At 32.4% G+C, this 24,226-nt stretch overlaps 1 protein-coding gene across 4 annotated transcripts in view; it reads right to left on the bottom strand.

The window, feature by feature from the left end:
- The window catches only part of scat (VPS54 subunit of GARP complex scat), a 132,028-nt gene that overhangs the window by 69,054 nt on the left and 38,748 nt on the right, over positions 1-24,226 (bottom strand). For all 4 annotated transcript variants that reach the window (XM_085825638.1, XM_085825637.1, XM_085825636.1 and 1 more), the window contains exons 7-11: positions 16,345-16,444; positions 9,946-10,088; positions 5,091-5,214; positions 4,769-4,876; positions 4,445-4,503 (exon numbers count right to left, since the gene is read on the bottom strand). In XM_085825638.1, coding sequence (XP_085681764.1) covers positions 4,445-4,503; positions 4,769-4,876; positions 5,091-5,214; positions 9,946-10,088; positions 16,345-16,444 — 534 coding nt within the window. The remainder of the gene's footprint in view (positions 1-4,444; positions 4,504-4,768; positions 4,877-5,090; positions 5,215-9,945; positions 10,089-16,344; positions 16,445-24,226) is intronic.

Raw genomic sequence — 24,226 nt, forward strand, 5'->3', positions numbered from 1 at the left:
GAATCTTATGAGAAAAGTGACGAAATTGGGAGATGGTCCTCAGCATCGTCAGATAAGCATAAAAAAAATTCTATTAATGACTTCCGCTGTTCACTCCAGCTGCAAATTCTAAAATCAGCACTACGCTGTGAAAAGGGTAAGTGCAATATCGCCTAATGATTCTATTAATCAAGCATGAAAGAGTAAAAAAATGCAAAGGAAAAAGAGGGAGGGACATGTATGTTTACATAAACATGGCCAGATAATTTCCGGTGTTCCATTCGATAGTCCCCCCCCTCAAATATGCTCCAGAGGGAGTAAAAAAAAAAAAAAAGATTCGGACTGCCAGGTCAAAGTTCACCACTCTTCCTATCGGAGGAGCATCATCACGTCCTGGGGGGTAAAGCAGGCGTTGACAATCCTGCGTTACGCACATGACCTGGGTTTAGTTTTCGGCGAGGTGAAAATCTGTTTTTAGAAGGGGGAAGAATTATCATAAGTGGGGCAGTTATCTTTGTTCTTTCATTAGAAAAGTTTAAAATTGCGCCTGTATTTTATGTTGATTGGCTTAGTGATCCACTAAATGCTGTGACATTTTCTGAAGTAGGTACAGCGGGATAAAAAAGGATAATTTTTATTTAAAAAGGATCATATGATTAAGCAAGCAAACGAAAAATATTTTTCATGATTTATGCTAAAAATATGTATAGGAAAAGGAAGTAATCTAGTTGGTAGTTGATTCCATTCACCAATCCAACAACAGCAACTTACCAAATCAATCATTTCAGATCCATGCTGTTTTTCTCCTACAAACGATGAAAAATTAAAACATGCACAATTCGGATTGCAAATCATCTACCGCTCCCCTTCCTTTTCCTCCTGACTATACCGACTCCAATCACAAGCGAGCAATGCTGGCAACAGTGACTCCAACTGCTACTATCCCACCCCAACACACACACAACGAAAGGCCTTTCGAAAAATTTCCACTATTTCCCACTCGTCCTCCCACGCACACAATACAGCAATTAAAAGGCAATAAAGGCAATTAATTATACTACCTCAAACTCTAGTCTCCGTGACGAACGGAACGGAAGTTCCCCCCTTTCACGTTTGCCATTCCATGCCCTATTTCAAGGTCATTCATGGACACAAGGAGTGCATATCACCATTTCGCAAATACAACCAGATACTACTGTCCTCGTACCAAAACCGAAGTGAGCTGAACCCTCATCGATCCTCCAGTAATGAATACCGAAATACTGAGAAGAGACGCATATTTTCGTTACAAAGTGGCGAATACTGAAAAGCACCCGTTTCGGTACAGAAGTAACGAATACCGAAAAGTACCCGTTTTAGTACAGAAGTAACGAATACAGAAAAGTGCCCGCTTCGATACAGAAGTAAAAATACTGAAAAGTACCGTATATACCCTCGTATAAGTTAAGATATTTTGGACAAAAAAAAAGACTTCAAAGTGGGGGGGTCGACTTATACGCAAGGCAATAAAAAATTAAAATAATCGGAAGTTCAAAAATTTCTTTATATAATGCAGTTGTTTTCTTCCCGCACTTAAATTGGACGACTTATCAGATAAGTCACTTACTTGAAGTAATTTCATGACTTAAATCATGTGACGAACTAATCACAGAATCCCTCTGAAATGATTATAAAATCATTTAAAAAATGTTTTATTAGCAACGAAGTAGACGGCACAGAAGATGATGCTGTTTTTGAAAGTGAAAATGACGACGAAGGCTTTAGTAGTGATTGTAAGAATACAGAGTTCGAGACTGAAAATATGTATGACGACAGAAGAGTTCTATGAAATGTTTGGCGAATCTGACCATGAATCGGATGTTGAAGGATTTTGATTTTGTTTATTTACCAAGGTATTTTTTATTGTATATTTACTTTCTTTTCTCAGATGATTTTGAATAAATGTAGTATTTAAAAATTTTTTTTTCGAAGTTTCTCGATCGATTTTGGAAGTGGGGGGTCGACTTATATGCAGGTTTTCTTATTTTCTAGGAATTTTTTCTAGGGGTCGACTTATACGCGATATCGACTTATACGTGGGTATATACGGTACCCGTTTCGGTACAGAAGCAACGAATACCGAAAAGTACCTGTTTCGGTACAGAAGTAACAAATACCAAAAAGTACCGATTTCGGTACTGAAGTAATGGATACTTGGATGTACCGATTTTCAGTACCTGTTACAAAATACCCGGTTTGGTAGCACCGACTCATCACTAGACGTGAGTGTACACAAAATGCGTGCGGTTGGCACGCCAACTCAAGACTACTATAAAAGGAAGGATGTACATGCAATTAAAGACATTCGCTGCAAGTACAAGTGAGTTCTTTTGTGAAATATGGCTAGAAGAAATCACATGGATGACTTCACACATAGAAGAATGATTGAAAAGCTGGAGGAGGGGTGTAGTGTGATCCGTGTAGCTGAAGAGTTTTGTAATCAACAAACGTGTTATTTTGTGAGCTTGGAAGGCCTTCCAAGCCATAGGTACAGCTGTTAGAAAGGTTGGTGGTAGCCGCCCCAGGAAAACAACTGCAGTGGATGACTGATATATCATCCTGCAGGTGAAAAGAGCCCGAAACCAGCCAGCAAGTGCCATACATCAGCAACTGCATACAGCAACAGAGTGAATGTTGTGGTTTACAGAGTTCAGACGGCTTCACAAAGGTTTCCTATTCGCACGCCGTCCTGGATGCTGCATCCCTTTGAAAGTTGGTCATCAACGCCACCATTTAGAGTGGTGCAAGGAGCAGAAAAACTGGACATCTCATCAATGGAGTCATGTCCTCTTTACAGACGAGAGTTGTTTTAGTGATTAGCATCGCCTGTTGATTTGGAGAGAGGTCACGACACAGCTTCATCCCAGTAACATCAAGGAAAGAGAGCACTACGGTGGTACTGGAGTTCTCATCTGGGAAGCACTATGCTGAATAGGTGGACAGAGTTCCAAGTTTTCGGCAGAGGTTCTGTAACTAGAGATTGCTATTGTCAGCAGGTGATCCTTCCCCATGTACGTCTGTTACGAGATGCCATTGGAGCAGACTTTATGGATGACAATACACGGCCACACCAGACACCTGCTGTTCAGAAGCTACTGGAAAGTGAAGATATCATTCGAATGGATTGGCCAGCGTACTCCCCTCATTTAAATCCCATAGACCATGTCTGGGATGCTTTGGGAAGATGCCTTGCAGCTCAACTACATCCTCTGGGGAACACCTAACAACTGAAACAGATGCTGATTGAGGAATGGGCACTCTTATCTCAAGATCTGTTGGGCAATCTGGTGTTGAGTATGGAGAGACGGTGTGAAAAAACCATTGCAGTAAGGGGAGGGCATATCCTATACTAAGGAACATGTGCTTGATGTTCTCTCTCTTGTACAGACAATCATGTGTAACGATACAATAAGTCCAATAAAGCCTTTTTTGTTTGATTCCATATCGTGTGCATTGTATTCATTTTTGCACTACACTTTCATCATACTTAAATGCTTTAAATGCAAAATGCTGTCTTTCATTTCTGAATTTCATGTCTCTCAGATGATTTCTCATGGAGTTATGGCAAAAAGAACACTTGTTGCTTAAGAGTTGCACACCAATGTAATAATAATATAATATGAATATGTGCTTGTTACACAAAAAAGGGAGCCATCCCTATCTTCCTTTTTGGAGGGTTAACCCTCTCAGCGTTACGGCCAGAAAATTCCGCATAGAAGGCTGCCTTCTATATTCACAATACAAGAAAATTTCTGCTAGTTTTTTAATGTATCTGATTTTGGTTTGGATGTATACTGGAAGAAAAGGAATCAAGGTACAAAATAAGAGAGTAATTTTTTAATTAAAATCAAGAAAATTCCACTTATTCATGACATTTTTAGGAACTTTGAAATTTCAGGGCTAAACCCCTAATGCTTGGAGGGTTAAAGGGGGAGGGAAAGTAAATGGGAAGAAAATAAAAATCCACATCCTTCTAAAAAAAATCTAAAGCAACATTTTGAGTTGATGCAATACTTGCAGGAAAACAAAACCAGGGATGCTATTACTGTCAAAATACCAGCAAATATTGGCTAATACCCAAGACCCTCAAATATAATAAAGTTTTTAAATATTAATCTTTGCGACATATAAAATTATTTGTATTAGGATTAAAATGTCAGATTAATTAATAAATTATAAAAGTTTTGAGACCATTCCAGTATCCCTGCACCCCTGACCCCCAAAAAATCTATAGCATAAAATAATGGTACAGCTTTCAGTAACTTTCATATTTAAATGAGAAAACTTAAAACTTTTTATAAACCTAAATATACTACAGAATATACGTAACTATAATGCAATTAAAAAGAATACAGAAATGTAATACAAAATACAGATATATATTAAAAACATAAAAATATAACACTGCACAGTCTAATTTCATTACTTGCCAGTGTTGCTTTCAATGTCAAAATCATCAGCTTTAGATATAACTTCTATCACAGTCTATTAATAAAAAATACGAAAGATTTTAGTGAGTTATAATTAAAAATAAATAAATAAATAAATAAAACATAAAATGCACACTATCTGAGAGAATTTGAGGCACTTTATATTTAAAAATAGTCTTGCAATTGCACATGTAAAATTTAATAACAAATTAACAGAAATTATATATTCAACAGACACATTAAAAAAAACCCACTAAAATTCAATTTCTTGTACAATTAACTAATGAACAAAAATATTACACACAATATAATATAATTACCTGTTTAACTATTGCTTTGATAGTTGTAAAACATTCATCTTTAAAAGTCTGAACAAAACGAAAATGATTTTGACGAAGCATACCAAATACAATAGCAATTAATCTTTCCTATAAAAAATGGAAAGTTTTTAGAATAAAAAAGTTTAACATTCAGTTCTTTCTACAAGGAAATTAATTAGATTAAAACACATTAGCAGCAGATTTAAATATGAATCAATTTTAGTAATAATGGATTGCCAAACAATCAGATTTGGTTAGCAATTTTAAAATTCATATTATATTTACAAACATTTTTTGAATAGTTTTGATAAAATAAAATCACCTCTTCCATTATAAGGCATTCTGTATGTGGCCGATTCAAATCAGCAGTTACATAACGTACAAAATCAGTATCCATCATTTTACCAATAACCTTCTCCATTTCTGCAAGTTGTGAACTAAGATGCCTAAAGATGTAAAATATTCTTATCAGAAAACTTAAAGGTAGAGTATCCTAAATTAATTTCAATAACTGCGATGAGAAAAATGTCATAAAACTCACAGAGACAATCAATTTCACGTAAAGAAATAATATTAATATACATTAACAGAGTTAATCATACAGCATCAGATTTGCAAATTTCCTGAAATTTTTCTTCACATATTTTACATTATAAAACAGAGAAGCTTTTCATGCAACAAATGCTTTATTTTCTAAACGAGTAAAAATAAGTACCAAAGTCACTGAAAAATAACATAAAACACTTTCAATATTTCCCCCCCTCTCTGTTACACTACATATTTATATCTTGCATTTCAAATAATCATAAAATAACTTTTAAAAGCAAATTGAACTACAGAAAAGAAGAAAGATGAGATAATAGTAACTAAAACATATTTAATTTAATTATAAAATCAAAGCATACCTAAAGTAGTAAATTTATTGTCAGGAATATGATAAAATATATTGTCTATCATAAAAAACTATTTTCTTTATTAGAACTCACTATATTAATTTTACATTTCAGAACTTTTTGTTCATTTATCTTACTTTATCTAAAAGTCTGTTACACAAAAACACACCAACAGCATAGTTTTTTTCCGGATTATAGATCATCAATTTAAATCTGGTAAGATGGCATGTAGAAATTATACAATTAAAAATATGAAACCGTAGTTTATGAAATAAAGAGCAATTATGATCTAAAGGATATCAAAATTTACAAAAAAAAAAAAAAAAAAAAAAAAAAAAAAAAAAAGAGCTTAATATTTATTTGTTTACTTTATTCAACATTTATTTCAATATAAGTTGTTTAAGTTGCTTCACTTTTTGTGCTAAACGCGCATGCATAAAGCATACAAAAAAAAAAAAAAAAAAAAAAAAAAAAAAAAATTGTGGCTTTGAGGTCCGGATTACAACAGACTTTGTACTGTATATATATATTCATAAAAGAGCCCATTTACATTACATTTGCAGTTTATTTATCTAAGACACAAAACTATGAAGGAAAATTACAAAAAATTACTAACTTAAATGGAACAAATTACAAACTTAATTGGCAATAGCTTTTTAAATTCCTAATTTTAATTTAAATACAACCTCCTTCAAAACATCTACACTGCATCACTGACATTATTCATTCTCTGCCAAAAACCACAATGTGAAAGCAATCACTGTTCAGGATTCATAAAATGAATTTCCAAGCTATAAATACAACTGCAACCAACTATGCACTTTTTGGTGCTTTCTCTGAATGAATAACACATCTCTTTGCATGGCTTATCCTATATTATTTAAAATGTAAGCAATGTATATATATATAATTGTGTAGCCCTTATAATTACATAGAAAATATTTAAAAACTAGCTTCAGTTTATTTCCTACTACTTAGTTTATATCCAAAACAGTGTCTTTATGATGCTATTAACATTTAACTCTATTAAAACATTGTCAAACTGCTAGTCATGAAACATGAAAAATTAATTTAGATGTTGCAACAATCTGATATTATAATGACTTATCATAATGCCTACTTTTACTAATTTTATAACACATCTCAACTACCTCAGTAATAAGTACCAGGAATGACAACTGACTGATAATGTTCTTATCAGCAGTTACAATTAAGGATAGCAGAACACTCATAAAGTATTTATTAAATAGTTCTGATTATTACAAAATACTTATTTTACACCATGTCATAGAAATTTAAATGAAGTCTTACATATTTTTCAAAACCTTAAAGAAGCTGATTGAAGTCAGTGTCTAACACTATTAAAATATTATTTGTTTTACTTTTTTTAACCTCTCACATACAATTTAAAAACTACAAATAACTGATTAATACAAAATACTTATTTTACATCAGGTCTTAGAAATTTAAATGAAGTCTTACGTTTTCAAAACCTTAAAGAAGCTGATTGAAGTCAGTGTCTTACAAAATGAAAGTAACACCATTAAAATATTATTTGTTTTACTCTTTTTACCTCCCAGATACAATTAAAAACTACAAATAAAAATAAACTGTTATACCATTTATTTTTGTAATCATTTAGCCTTTTGAAGTTCATAAGAGAAATTATTTTCAAGATGATGTTTTCCATTCTTTTTATGGCTAATATGATGATTTCTCATAGTTTTTTTTTTTTTTTTTAATAGTGTTTGTGTTAGTGCTTTTTATAGTGTAACTCATAAATCTATAAAGTCTTTAATAGATTTACGTGTCCTATCTATGAAAACCTTGTAATTATATTAAATATGAAACAATACAAATTATAATCACATAAAGGAAAAATTTTAATCAATGATCATTTGCAAAACTACAACATGAGGAAACCAGAATTCATTAAAAACTGATAAAAAATTTTCTTTATTAATAGTAGCATCAAAGTGGGATCACCAGATTCAAAATTATACCAATATAGCAGCATAAAATTACAAATAATCAATAATAAAACTAATAATTCACTAAACAGAAAATTATACACTTTAGGAAGTTTATTTTTATTGAGTAATGACACTTTTTCTTTTTCTCTACTCATAATCAAAATTTACTAATCATATGAACTGAACAAATCCATTAATAAATGTAATAGATGCATATATATTGGATTTTAATGAATGTTTCCTGCCACCACAAATATCATCTGCGCAAACAGTTTGTGTTGGCATGTTTAATCATATTTTGCTAAACAATTTTTGGCATTTTAAAGAAAGAGACTTGCTTTAGAACACTGTGTTGTGAAATCGGTACAAAAATATTATTATCATAAAGTACAAGGTGTCTGAAATGGAACCATCATGCTTCCAGATTAGAACTATCATTTACTTCCAGTTCTGTTGCAAGAAGTCAGCTATAGAATGTTACCCAATCATATCCATAACTTTAGGTACTAATGTTGTATCATATGACACTGTGAAGGTTTGGTCCCAAATGTTCCAAAACAAGGACTATGACACTCAAGCAGCAGAGTCCTGTGGCCGGCCGCTGATGTTGATGAGGCCCACCTGTGAGAACTGGTGGAAGAAGATTAGTATGCAACCACTCGAGAGTTTGCTAAGGAGTTAGATGTTAGTGCCATGTCCATTAGTCGCGCTGTGCAACGCATAAATTTGGCGTACCAAGTTCAATCTCTGGGTGCCGCATGGGCTAACTTAAGCAGATAAGGACAGACGTGTTCAGATCTGCACTAATCTGCTCGAATATCAATGGAAGGAAAAAATTTCGGGCCAGATCATCATCACTTATTATGAAAAATGGATTTACTTCCACAACACAGGTCAAAAAGGGGGTTGTTCTGCACCCGGTGAGAGCCTGTTGGCAGCATCACAAAGCACAATTTTACTAACAAAAAGATCATGGTATTATCCACAAAGAGTATCTGGAAAAAGGTAAAAACCTTGACAGTAATGTGTACAGCGAGATGCTAGTCCAGGTTGAAGCTGCTTTTAAGGAAAAACGATGAACTGAGTTCTGGGACAAAAAGGTAATTCTACATCAACATAATGCAAGACTACACGAGTCTGCATTCACCGAATGGACTCTGTACAGACTCGAATGGGACATTTTGTCACACCCATCATATAGCCCCGACATCACTCTTTTGGACTTCTACCTTTTTTCACACCTGTAGTTACATCTAGCTGGTGGTATCTTTCATTCTGCTCAGGATGTCTGAAATGAGGTTGATCTGTTTTTGGACTCGTGGCCACCAAGTTTCCGGACTGAAGGCTTGCAGAACCTACCAAAACATTGGCAGAAAATCATAGATTTGGGTAGTGATTACTACCTGCAATAAAGGTACTGCTTTCATGTTTTTTTTTTTTTTTTTTTTTTTTTTTTTTCTAACTTTTTTAAGAACATTTTTTGTGGAAAACTTTTGTTACAACCATTTGTCTATAAAATTTTCTTTACAGTGTTCCTCTTGGCATTTTAAAATCAACAGTTCGTGTAGAGAACTTTTCGTACATTTGAAAGAGATGATATAAATTTTAAAAAATTAAAAAATGGGAGATCTGCTGGGAAATATGAAATTAGGAATCTCTTTATTTTATCAAGATAGTTGGCAGCTCTGCAAGAGATGAAAAAGAAGTATGTTATTTTTAAAATTCAGCAAAATTGAGTTCTAGTTGAATGCTGATTTCAAATAAAGATATCTTTATATATGCCAACAGACAAAATTTCTGTGCAAAATAAATACATTTAAAATCGACACTAAATAAAAGTTGGAATTTATATATATCCTTTGAATTTTACCACTCAGAAAATCCATAAAAATCACTAGTTAAAAATTGATATCATTTGCAGATTCACTATAATTCATTTCAAGGGTCAGAAATTGTGATACTATATTCTGTATGTAGGGTGCATTTATAAAGAGGAAGAGACAATCAGTGGCATTCCACAGTTTGAAATTATTCTTAATCTTCATTGCCATTCAAGTTTTCTAAATCATCTTAACTTTAAAATTTGTATAACATCTAGGTAATTCAAAGAAATTGGACACCATACAAGTGATAAAATAAAATTTACGTCTATTTTTATCAAACTTTTCTCTAAATCAAAAATAGCATAAATTTTTTCTAAGATATTTACAAATTCATTTTTTTTTTCACATTTTCTTCCTGCATTACCAACATTGCTTAACACCAATAAATTAAGAAATTAGAAATTAAAATTCAATAATAGAAAATTTACCTAAAACTATGAATACCACTTAATTCTTGAGCTAAGACATCCTGTGTTGTATATATCATATCTAGAGCACCAACAAAATCAGAAGTGTTAAGTAATTTTTGAATAGTTGGCTGTGTTTGATGCACAGTAGATATGAGATTCAGCTGCAAAATACATATAAAAGTAATAATAATAAACTTGCACATCCAAAGATCAATATATAATGCAATGATTAGATATCTTTTTCAAAGTGATACTCAAACTCCAAGATAATCATAAGAAGTGAAAAAAGTTATTAACATATCTTCAAGAAGTTGCTTATAAATTGAATTAAACATGATTCAGATTCATGTCATACATAAAACATTCCAATACATCATGTTATGAATATTATATTATCTTGTTTATTAACAAGGGAAAAAGAACAGAAAAATATTCTTATGCATAGATTAATATATTCTTATTACTGTTAAAATAAAAAATATTTTTATAACTGTTAATTGCAGTTACATTCAACTTGTTTCATCTGGACTGCAAATAATTCACAAATTGATTTAGAAATTTATAACATATGCTGCAACGCTTTCTAATTTTTCCTTTAGTTTTTTTTAATGATATCATCTCAACTAATTTTTAATATAAAAATTTGTTACTTTTCTATTATTGGGGACTGGATTCAGAAATATATGTATGTATGTACTTATGTATATATACAAGATAAAAAATATGTATAACAGCTTTACAATTCAACTTAACAATACACTTTCAATTCTTCATTTTTACTTTTAGTATTTTCTCTCTGTGTTCTAATAATTGCAATAATGTTTCTGGACTGCATCATTTCTACATCCATTTGCATGGCTTGCATAACGCTGATGAAGTAGCTAACTCAGAACCTGAACTAAAAATTTTGAGAACTGAAACCTTTTTAATCTAAACCAAAACCTTCTGTTGGTGAGCCTCCATATTGGATAATTACACACTTTTAGCTTCAGCTTTCCTGCAGTCAAGCTGCAACTTTGCTTCCACCTTTGTTGCTGCTAAGGTACTCAAAAATGTAATGTTCTTGAATAGACACGATTAAAGTGCCAAGTAAACTGTAGCCACAAACTGGAATTTGAATAAAAATGGAATTTAATCTGCCTTGACAGCCAAGCTCCTTATTCATTATGGATTAGCATTCCATGCAATCAAAATTCTTCCTCTTAAATATGGATCTACATTCTACGCCAAACCACACTGCTATGTTTTTTACGTCTCAGTTTTCCTACATCAGTGCTTCTAAATTTATTTTCATTACATATACATATATATATTATATACATATCAGACATAAAGTAAGAAATTTAGAACTAATTTTTCACAAAGCCCAAAAATTTGAAATTCGTAAGTAATAAATTTTACAAAATCCTATAAATGTGAAAAGATATTTAAGAAATGCTAAAACTAAAATATTTCAAATATGTAATACCCTAATTGAAAAAATTAATGAAATTTAAAGAATAAGGAATATAAAAGAAGAGGAATTCAATCAATTTCAATGTCACTTCGTAAGGAGAAGGAACACTGAAATAAATTGAAATCTCTTTTCCATAAAAAAATCCTTGCTTTTCTGTATCCGGAATATGAGCCAATGAACCATTCCAATGTATTTTAATAATAACTAGTGAAAGTACCCAATGGCAGTTAAGTTTAGATTTAGAGTAATGCATCTAACAACAGAAAGAACGATACCGCTATACTCCTTCTCTAATAATGATGCAAAAAATACGATTCATGGTCATACAATTTTCAGTCTGATGCGATATGGAACACACATAAAAAAATTTGATAGAAAAATAAACTAATTCTCTCTCATTATATCAGCAACAATGGCATGCAGTTTTTAATGATTTTCATCTTTCTAATCAAATGGTCGAAATACCTCAAGCTCCATCCAATATTTCACCTACATTCAATTTTAGTCGATTAAATGTGGCAAAACATTTATCAGAATTGATCAGAAATCAATAACGTGAACAAACACACAAACAGGCATTCTTCCTTATATATATAGATTTTGTAAAACTTACAAATTTTTGATTAATAAACTCTACAATTTGAAAGTGAGCAGTAGCAACACTTTTCAAAATAAAGCATTTTTATCTCCAACGCACCACACCATTGCCACTAGAAAAAAAAATTGAGTGCAAAAATTAATATTTTCAGAGTTCTTAATTAATATCTCAGCTGATTAAAGTCATACGCAGGCAAAATGGCTTCCCACGAACTTCAGGAATGGGGAATAAGGTATTTAACGTTTGCCAATGTTATTTTTATTTCATTGTAAAACTCATTGTGAAATTTTTTACTAACAAACTCTACGGTTTGAAAGGGAGCAGTGGCAACAACTTTCAAAATAAAGCAGATTTTCATCGTCAGCTTCCGAGACTGTTTCCACTCGGAAAAATGAGGGCGAAAATCATTGTTTTTTTTAGTTTTTAATTAATATCTCCAATTTTAGCTACTGATTTTTGAAAAAAAAGTGGGTGTCAACCTTTTCCAGGACCCAGAAAAGAATTGTAGAAAGTTTGGTGATGATAGATAGCTATAGAGCTATGACTGAGTTATTAGTGAACAAACACACACATGCACAGAGAGACTTTCTTCTTTATATATATAGATAGTTCACTCAAAAATTCTGGCCTCTCCGCAAAGCAAGGAAAAAACAAAGTAAATTCAAATCAAAATTTTAACTTTAAACAAGGAGAACTCTATCCAAAGAATTGAAAACGTAAGTGAAATATTAAAATACTTTAGTGAAAAATTCAAATCAAAATTTTACTTTTCAACAAAGAGGACTTTATCCATAGAATTGAGTTTAAAGGCAGAATTTTGATTTGAAATTTTCACTAAAGTATTTTATTATTTCACACACATTTTCAATTCTTTGGACAAAGTTATCTTTGTTTAAAGGTAAAATTTTGATTTGAATTTACTTTGTTTTTTCTTTGCTTTGGGGAGAAGAGAGAATTTTTGGGTAACTATTATAATTAAAATACATTAGAATGGTTCATCTGCTAATTCTTAATACAGAAAACAAGGATTTTTTTATGGAAGAGAGATTTCAATGTTCCTGCTCCTGACGAAGTGACATTGAAGTTGTCTGAATTCCTCTTCTTTTATATTCTTTAAATTTCATTGATTTTTTTAATTAGGGTATTACTTGTTTGAAGTATTTTAGTTTTAGCATTTCCTAAATTCCTTTTTACATATATTATGAAATTTATTACTTATAAGTTTCAAATTTTTGGTCTTTGTGAAAAATTGGTTCAAAATTTCTTACTTTATGTCTTTACTGATAATTTTTCAGCAGCTTAATGCATGAATACTAGGCATGATTATATTATGTTTAAAAAAATGCTTTGTAACTATACATATAAACATAAACAAATGTAAGGAAATTATATATATATATTTACTAAAGAAATATTGATTATATTATCTCCTAAGATTAATTTTAGTAGAATTATCTAAAAGAGTGAATCCATAGTTAGTAAGTTTAATTCCAAAAATTGTTTTAAAGTAATTTGAATGTAAATTGTTAAAAATGTTTAATGGGGACTTGAATTAAATCATGAATAACAAAATTTCAGTTGAATAAGAAATTAAATTAAAGGCAAGTAATTAAATTAAGAGCAAGTAATCATTGCCATTGATCGGAAATTAGTTGACTTTTCACGGGGAACAAACCAACTCCCGTTCAATGTACAATAATTAAGAAATAAATACGAAGGTGTTTCGTCCTTTTCTCAAGTAATAAGGCAATGCCAAACTGGCAATTTAAGTTAGGCCAAATATTTCCGTGAATTGAAGGGATCAAGAACCAATGCACAGCACCAAAGAACTCATTCTGATTAAGCATTTTCGCTAATTCAATTTTGAGTGAAAAGCAATTTATGCAGTGATTTTTTGATTTATCCCCCGACACCCTCGTGTTTATGCATTTTAATTCAACTATTTGTAAAAAATTAAACATTGGAAATTGGCATTATGAAATAGAACTCAAAGTAATTGGAATAAACATTAGAAAATTATGAAATATAAGAAATATAATGTAATCTTTGCAAAAACAAATCAAAAAATAAAAATTTAAATTTAAAATATACATAATAAGAAAAGGGAATGTACATGAAGATATAAAAGGCCAGAAAAAGTAATATTTCTTTAGTAAATAAATTATTATTAACTTACTTTGCAGCTATTGTGCAAGTAGTAGAATAACTTGATTTCACACTAAGTGAATTTAAGATCATACAACATTTTATATATATATATATACATGTATGTGCAGGTATATGTGTATACACACATACATAGATACATATATACGTAATTATGTATGCAAACATTCATTCCAATAACAGGGAAGTAATAAATTTTTATTATTAAAAATATAAAATTTTCATATTGAGGATGCATGCTTATATGTATGTGTGCATGTATATATGTACATAAGGGTACGTACGTGTGTGTGTGTGTGTGTGTGTATGTATATATATACATTTCTAAATCTGAGTCTGAAAACAAAAAAAGTACCAAAAATTTAAACAAAAAGTTTTTATTTAACAAGGTATTTTTTTAATATAAATGCATACAATTTTATTTAAAAAACACAAATTTGTACAAAAAGTCCAAAACCTAATTAAGAAAATTTTGTTAAAAAAAATATTAGTATTATAAGTTTTATTTATGAATAATATGAAAATCATATTGGGACACTATATGTAAAATCCAAGTTATTTCAGCTTAAAATTAGGCAAAATTTAAAAGACAGTACGCAAAACTTATTCTTTAAGAAAGATTGACATGATTCACTATATTCTTCAAAATGGTGAAATATAAACTCTGTTCTGGTTCCAGTATCTGATAATTCATGTGCATTTTCCCTTGCAAAAAATTCTGCAAGCTACCATTTATTGACAATCTTATATAGTATCAAAAGAATCAGTAAACAGTAACAATTTGGTATATTAAAAATGAAATGCTATTACCAAAATAAAATCAAAAAGTATCTTCATACTTTCATAAGAAGATGTTAGGAAATTTGCATTTCCACACCTGCACAGTGCTGAAAAGGAAAAGCAAAACTATGTTTAATCTCCAGTGGAAGCCAGACTGTGTAGTAGTGCTTCTCGTCATCATGGCATAGTATTGCATGGCAAGGAATGCTGATGATGTTGTAGCATCAAAGACATGAGCAGCAAAAGGAGTTGATTACAGTATTGGGATTCCAGTAACCAGTATGAATCATTTCATCAAATCGTGTATCTTAAGTGCCAGCCGATGAACATAATGCCAAGTGGACCCAATAGATATAATGCTAGACAGTCACCATAAAGGAAAAGCAGTCACAGTTGGTTCCGCTGCAATTCTACAAAATTATCCATCTACCCTTGTTATGGTTATAGCTTCACATATTTGTGTTCATTATTCATTCTGTTATGCCTTAGGTGAAGATTCCTTAAAATTCATGTTATTCAGTTACATCCAGTGTTTTCAATGAGTGCAATGTTGCCATAAAACTATCACTCTCAACAAAACAGAGGAAAACAAGGTGAACTAATATTCTAAAATGTATATCTGAAGCAACGCAGTCTTCAAATAAAAATCAGTTATCATCTAGAGTAATACCTCGCATCCTGAAATCAATAAAAAATATATTGGCATGTATAGAATCTTATTAAATATTACCAAAAAAATTCCTGTCTTTTAGAGACCCATCTTTTTTTGTCCTGAATTATGAACAACAATAACTGCTTTTCCTTTTCACAATGTAAGTTTTTCACTAATATATAGAGTTTAGTGTTCTTAGCAATTATCCAAAGTGTCTAAACTCTTGGTAGACATTAAGCAAATTATTACCAAGTCTGAAGTAACAACAAAAACTTGAGAAATGTGTAAAAGACCTTTTATTTAAAACTAAATAAAAAGAGAGAAGACACTCTTTGTGTTTACAACTCAGCCAACCACTTGTGGCAAGATAACTTAAAGTAACAGTAAGTCATATGTAAAATTTAAATTCAAATAAATTATTAGCTGAAGATTACACAATTAAATTAACATGAAATTCACTCTTACTACTGTGGAATTCAACTGTCAGCAATTATAATACAAGGCTGAAGACGAGAACTTTTGAAGTAGAACATGCTTGTCTTACAAGCTAAAAACCTAACCTTAAAGACACAGGAAATAATTTGCTTTCTCATGGGAAGACAGAAAGTGTGTATAGATCCAATATATAAAATAACTAGTGAATTAACATAAAGGAACCTGACAACTATATTAAATATGTATCTACTTTTAGACTCAAGATACCCAGAACAGAATGTAAGAAATTAGTGATTTTTATTATAATACCAAAAAATAAAACAGGCTTACCTTTTTGTCGATTTCAAGTATATTTTTCTGTCTTCGTTTAAGTCGCATAATTTTCATAGGTCCTGTGACTAAAACATCTTCAATTACATGTATCCTTTCCCTGGAATAAAGAGTACTTTATAGGCTCCACATTAATGTGCAAAACTTGTACTACTAAGTACATTCATAAATTATTACATAAATGTTAGTAATTGACAAAGATTTTATGCATTTTTTTCTTCATTTTCATAACCTTCCATTCATTTGGATAACATTCAAATCATTGAAAAAAAAAATCCAAATATATCAAATAATTAAATAATATATAGTGGCAACACAGAGAATTACAGAAAAATATAAAGAAAGATCAAACTGACAAATAAAATCTAAGAAATACATAAAAATAAAAATTCCAGTATAAAATACTAGTTTCCCTGATTAATAGAGAATACCAATTTCTATTTTTGCTCTTAATATATTTTTCCATATGCATGAGAGAGAGAGAGAGAGATGTTGACATTCCTTTATCATAATATTTAAAATTCAAAACTAGCAAGGAAGATATTATATTAAATTTTCAGTTGACAGTCTTTTATAATGCAGCAGTCATCTAAACAGTGAAAATGTAATCATGGAAATAAATTTATTTTTATGACTTTAATTTTTACTTAACATCCTTAAACCTTCAAACAGCATTCCTTCCTGTACCCACTTCCATTAACTTATTTAGATGACTACTATATTATAAAAGTTTATCAACTGAAATTTTTTAGACAAGGTCTTCACTTTTCATCTGGAAAATGTTTAACTTAAAATTATTATAGCTATTCTGAGCAGATTTTCTTATTGCACACACTATGATTATATACCTATGGAAAAAAAAAAAAAAAAAAAAAAATGTCTGGACTTTATTAAACAGAACAGCTCTTATTTATATTACAGAAAGGAAAACTTCCCCCAAACATCATGCAATCAAATTGTTCAGTCTAGGAAGAAGTAAGCAGAATAAGCATTTATTCTCATGTAATTTGGCATAAATTTAGAATTATGTTTTTATTTAGATTTATTCTCATGTAAATAGGCATCATCTATCTTAGTGACAAGTTTTCACTGATCAGAACAGACACTCAGCATGCAAAAAGCATCATAAAACAAAGTAGTTGATGACAGAAAATTATTTCAGGCACATAATTTACTTAATTAATTCATCATGTAGTTTACAAAATAAGAAACCTAAATTTCTTTCCAAAAATTCTTAATACATTAAAATTTCATTATACAGTACAAAGTCTTTAGTCCAGACGTCCATAATCCGGACCTCAAAGCTACAAAATTTCTGAGCATATGCGTAGCGTTTGCGTACGTGCATAATACGTTTACACATGCACGTTTAATGTATAACGGATGGTATAAGCTAGGCTAAAATTATCTATTTCAGTTAATGTTGCAGATTGCGTTGTTCCTTAATCTTCTAATTGGATCTGGCTTATTATTTTTTGCAGACTGTTAGAGCAATTTTATAAAAAGTAAGCTTGAAATTTCAATTATGTCAAAAAGAGTTTCTGATTCTGGAGCTTCCAAAGGATCTACAAAGTGAAAGCATGTTTCAATGTCCATCATACAAAAAGTGGAATTGCTGCAAAAAAATGGATAAAGGCATGAAGAAAGAGACAGAGAGGTTAGTGAAAACAAAAAAACTTCGATTGATAAGTTAGTCGGTATTCTCGGCACAGCAATTACAGGACTTGAACAGCGAAACTTTGTAACTGAACAAGAAATTATGTCTGTTTATAGAATTAAAGAGAAAGTATTAGCACATAAAATGAAGCAACTTAAACAACTTACATTGAAAGAAATGTTTAATAAAGTAAACAAATAAGTATTAAGCTTTTTTTTTTTGTAAATTTTGATACCCTTTAGATCATAATTGCTCTTTATTTCATAAATTACGGTTTCATATCTTTAATTTCTGCATGCCATCTTACCAAATTTAAATTGATGATCTATAATCTGGAAAAACCCCTAATCCGGAATTGCCAAAGTCCCGATGAGTCCGGATTAAAGATTTTGTACTCTAGTAGTTGTTAAAACACAAGCTAATTATACAATTATTTAAAGGCACACAGAAACACAAAAATTTTTAATAGTATGATTGCTTTATTATTATATTATGTCAATAAATTAAATCTCACAAATATTTTTAGACAAATATTTTATAATTTAAATTCAAAAATCAGATTAAACTAGCAAATGCTGTATAAGTAATGAAAAAATCACCAATCATTAGGAAGAATTATTAAAGAAAAAATGATTTGAAAAAAGTTACACCATTAAAAAAATTTCAAGGTTCTTACATTTCAGATTTTTTCTTACTTTATATATCAATATGATATATTTACAAGTTTTATTACATTTCCACTACCCATTTGAAAAATAATATTAACTTATGAATGGTTTTGCAATGACTACAATGTCGAAGATGACATATCTTCATAATGAGGAACATATTCTTCATAATGCACTCCAAGGATAGATGACATGCATAGATGATGTACATAGAAGATGCACAGACAAAACAAATATTTCTTTCATGCACTTTAAGACATGTGAACTGCTTTTACCATTATCGAAAAGTACTAGGAATGATTTATTTAAAAAGGGCATGTGAAAGGTGGTAGTGGTAATGCATTTCTGGTGCAAAACTCTAAAGACCATATGCACCAAACACAGGATTCGTTCTTTAACACAAAAACTATTGTACATCTGTTAGATAAAAGGCAAGTTTAAAAACAACAGTAATCTTATAAAATCGAGACTAGTAGCAAAATTATAAATGGTTGGATGAACTGCTGATTACGATTCAAATAATGATATATGCAGTATAGATGTAAAATCATAAAACATCTGATTCATTAAACTACATAGCATCAAAATTCTAAAATGGAATCTAACACAAAATCAAATTAAATAATAGAGACCTGTTTCTTTCAGGTAGTGAAACAAATTGGTAACGACCTCTCTTCCAACTAAATGGTCGAGAGGCAAGTCACAGCTATTAAAATACTTCTAACGAAGACTATTAAAATATTGACACACAAAAAGACAAACAGGATCATTCTTATCTTTCAATAGATAGTTATGTGTCGCTCTAGTGTGGCCACTTCTCAGGCGAGTCAAAAGAACTTCTTTCTTACGATTTCTAGTAAATCCTAATGCTTTATTTTAGGCTTCACTCTTCTTAACTTGTTACAAGATTGAAAGTTCCAAAGTTGTTGCCATTTTTTTTAGGATCCTTTGTTTGATGACACGACTAATATCTCTCAAAGGGATGATGTAACCGGACAGTCCAACAGCAGATTTTGTTGTGATATCTGCAAGCTCATTACCCTTTATTTCTGTATGTCCGGGAACCCAGCAGTATAGAATTTCATATCAAAGACTTGCTAAGTTTATATTTAACTTCAGTACATCAACTATCACAGGATTATCAGTGCTGGAAAAAGATTCTAAAGCCTTCAACGCACTGTACAAGTCTGTATATAATACATTTTTTATGGTGTAGCCTTGAGATGTATAAAAGTGCACAATATATGGCAGTCAGTTTAGAGGCTAAGACTGAGGAAGTGTTGTCTAAACATCTGCCCCCTCCCATGTGGTCACCAATTATAAATGCCATCCCAGCATGACCAACATCCCAACATGACTTAGATCCATTTGCATATATGGAAAGATAAAATTACCTATGCTTGTGCTCAGCAAAAATCTGTCTGTAGAACAATCTCATTAGTGGTAGTTTTGACAAAATAGTGGAAAATATTAAGGAGCTGGATTCCTGCATTTTTTCAAGGTGGGATTTCAAAATGCTGTACTGCTTGTGAGGACATATCAGACAGGGAGAGTTCTTCAATGAGAGGACAAACCCTTATAGGAAAAGAAGGCACACAGGATGGACGTGCTTCAAATAAAATGTCACAGATACTATCAAGTAAACACAGTTTATAAAGATGGTCATATTGAGACAGTTAATACTATAAAATACTATAAAAGAGACAACTCCTCACACCTCAAATGGAGTGATAGTTCGTAACAGTTAACATAAAGACTCTGGACAGAAGATGTCCTGAAAGCACCAGAACAAATCTGCAGAGCTTGGTGATGAACAGGATCTAGTTTTAACAGCACTGAAGACCGAGTGGATACGTAAACAACTGAGCTGTAGTCCAGTCTAGAGTGAACAAGAGCTCAGTAAATAAGAAACATAGAGCAACGCTCTGCACCCCAGGGCTTTTAAAACATTTAAAATTCTCGTACACTTTTTTTTTCAGGTTTACGACATGAGAAAATCAATTTTCGGTCGAACATCACCCCTAAAAACTTTACTTCAGGTGCAACTGGAATCACTGACCCACTGAGTTATAATTCGGGCTCAGGATGGAAACCTCGCTTTCTACAAAAGTGGACACACACAGTCTTCTGTTTCGAAAAAGTAAATCCTTGCTTGTTTGCCCATTCCTGGATCCTGTTCAAAGCGATCTGGAGCTGCCTCTCTACATGTCTCATATCTGCTCCTTGATAGCTAATTTGTAGGTCATCAGCATATAAAGATCCTAAAATGGTGGGAGGAAGCTCTTTTAAAACTGAGTTTATTTTTAAGCTGAACAGGGTTACACTAAGAATACAGCCTTGAGGCACACTCTCTTCCTGTTTGAAAACTTCTAGCTTCCAAAAAATTCTTAATGAAAAATGGTAGGTTACCATGCAAGTCACTATCATAAAGATCCCGAAGTATACCATATCTCCATGCCTCATCACAAGCTTTCTCAATGTAAAAAAAATCCCTGAGACAAGGTGATTTCTTCTTATAAAAGCTTTATGAATAGATGTCTCCAAAAGCAGCATATTATCTATCGTTGTCCTTTCTTTTCGAAAACCACTTTGATAAGGCGATATTATATTATTCTTCTCCAAATAGACTAGGCGGCTGTTTACCATTTTTCAAATAGCTTGCATACACAGCTTGTAAGGGCAATTGGCTGATAGTTTGTGGGATTCCTTGGGTCTTTTTCTGCCTTAGCAATAGGAATGACAAGAGCTCTCTTCCATGCACTGGGAAAACTATGCTCCTTGCACACTCCATTGTAAAGAGCGAGAAGAGCAGTAGAACAGGTGTTTCAGTGCTTTGTAAACTATGCTTTCGAGATCCAGAGAAGACCTTTGAGTCTTGAACAAAGCTCTCTTTAACTCAACCATAGTAAAATCTCTATTATAGGGCTCAGAGTTCAAAGAGTTGAGTGCAGTGGGATTTCTCTCAAAGCGCTCCTTGATAGAAATGTGGGTGAATACTTTCTGCTGGAAGAAATGACAGCAAATATCTCACCAATAGTATTTGGAATTTCTTCCATGGAGCTAATCACTTGGCCATCTTTTTCCAAAAAGGAAAATAAGTGGTCTTGATATATTCCGTATACTTTTCTAACTCTTTTTCAAACCTGCCTATTAGGCGTAGAGAATGCTATTGATGACATGTATGAAATCCATGAATCGCTCTGGCTCTGCCATCTTACTTTTCATACATTTGCTTTGGCTCTTTTAAACGCTATAAGGTTTCGCAAAGTAGGATATCTACGAAAAATTCCCCATGCTTTTTTCTGTTTTTTCAGTGCTTCATGACAGTCGCGATTCCACCACGCTTTCGAATATTTTAGTATTTTTCCTGATGTTCTAGGAATCGAAAGCATAGCTGCCTGAATAATAGTATTAGTAATAGCTTCAACAGCAACATCGATATGAGTAGGATATCTACGAAAAATTCCTCATGCTTTCCTATGTTTTTTCAGTGCTTTATGACAGTCACGATTACACCATGGTTTCGAATGCTTAAGCATTTTTCTGATGTTCCCTCTGATGTTTCTGATGTTCAGCATAGCTGTCTGAATAATAGTATTAGTAACTGCTTCAACTGCATCATCGATATGCTCAGTAAATGTGTTCTACGTGCTTCAAATAAAATGTCACAGATACTATCAAGTAAACACAGTTTATAAAGATGGTCATATTGAGACAGTTAATACTATAAAAGAGACAACTCCTCACACCTCAAATGGAGTGATAGTTCGTAACAGTCAACATAAAGACTCTGCACAGAAGATGTCCTGAAAGCTGTTCTCTATGAGCTCTGCAGTGGAAGAGAAGAGTTCCCAGTCTGCCCTATCAAGTATGAACCAAGGGGATCTGGACATGGGGTTTGCCCCTCTTCGTGCAAGAGATAAAAACTGGAATAATGATTGCTGTTGTAAAGATCATTTCCCACAATAAAACTTCAAAATGGCAACAGAGATGGTGAACAGATGGCAAGGTCGAGAGCATGGAATGTCCTTGAAGGCTCATGGAATTATGTGTCCTGCCCATTATTTAGGAGACAAAGACTATGATCTTCAATCATCTGCTCAATTTGTCTTCCTCGGGAATTTGTGTCTTAACTTCCCCAGAGCGGACTATGACCGTTAAGATCCCCAACTATGATAAAGGGCTCAGGCAGCTGCTCTATAACACCATTTAAATTCTGTTTATCAATGTGCTCATTTGGAGGCAAATAAAGAGAAATGACTGAAACAACAATATGAAAATTTGCTTGAGTAGCGATAACTTGGAGGGATGTCATCAAAGGAAGTGCATTTGATGGATAGTCGAGTGAGGTAAGGAGACTTAACCTTCACTGGCACATTCACATGCAAGATTATTTTTCCTGACAAACGAAAACCTCTGAAGTTTTGCTTATTCTTCTGGTTTCAGATTTATTTCCTGTATTGCCAAGCACACAGGATGATGAGTATTGACCACACTTTTGATGTCGAGCAAATTGTGATGGAAGCCACGACAGTTCCAAGAAACAAGGGTGGCCATTACGATTGATGTTTGTTCTTTCTGTGCTGGTTTTTAGTTTTTCATGGAAGTAGATACTTGGAAACTTCTAGCCCCTCCTCTACTTTCATACTATCTGAATCTAAAGATTCAGACACCATGTCATCAAATGAGCTATTGCTAAGGCTTTGTTAGGTATTTTTGGGTTTGCTTTGAATTACTATTTCTTTTTCCTATACGACATGGGTTGGATTTCCTTTTCTTACTTGCAATCAGCTGGGTTTTATTTGGTGGAGTCTGTGTACTTATTGAAGTTTGGGTGGCAATGGTATGTGTTGATTTGAGGACAATGGCATATGATACTGTTACGAAATGTACAGGTGTGGTAAGATAGCCCCCCCCAAAGCAGCATTAGGGTTGCCATAAAATGGCAAAGGAAGGCAGGGTTGCCACATTTGGTGAGAAATGACCCATTTGGCGATATACCATGGACGGATGGAGAACCTTCTGGAACGAATTCTTACCCCAGAATGTTCTCGTACACAAACCGAAAGCTATATAAACCCTGCTGATCCGCAGTCAGTTAGTGTGTGTGCCTCCTCTAGCAAGCTGATAGTCATTGAGCGCGTGTCTTGAAGTCTAGTGCTGAGTGCATCAAGAGAGTCTTTTAGTATATCGCGAGTTAGTGCATCGTCGAGTTCTGTCTTAGACTGTGTTGAGAGCTATACTCTTGTGTATCGTCGAATGCATTGCCAGTTGTAGCAAAGAGAGTCTAGAGAGTATGTGGCATTCCGAGAACGAGAACGACCAAGCAGAGTCGTGAGCTGTACTCGGGTGCTTTGCAGTGAAGCTGTCTCCACTGTTATTGCCCAATAGTGTGAAGGCTGTGTCGCTGATTGTTCCGGCGTGTTTAATGTAGATCTTTGATGACTGTAAAAGTGTTTGGAGCTGTCCTGAATAATATTTGTAAATAAAGTGTGTTTTGATACTTCATTATCAAGTGTCATTATTATTCACTCCAAATCCACACGAACCCCGTACG

This window comes from Stegodyphus dumicola, chromosome 10 (assembly GCF_044657685.1).
Source record: "Stegodyphus dumicola isolate Sdum_Otavi_A_Nest chromosome 10, ASM4465768v1".
NCBI lineage: Eukaryota > Metazoa > Arthropoda > Arachnida > Araneae > Eresidae > Stegodyphus > Stegodyphus dumicola.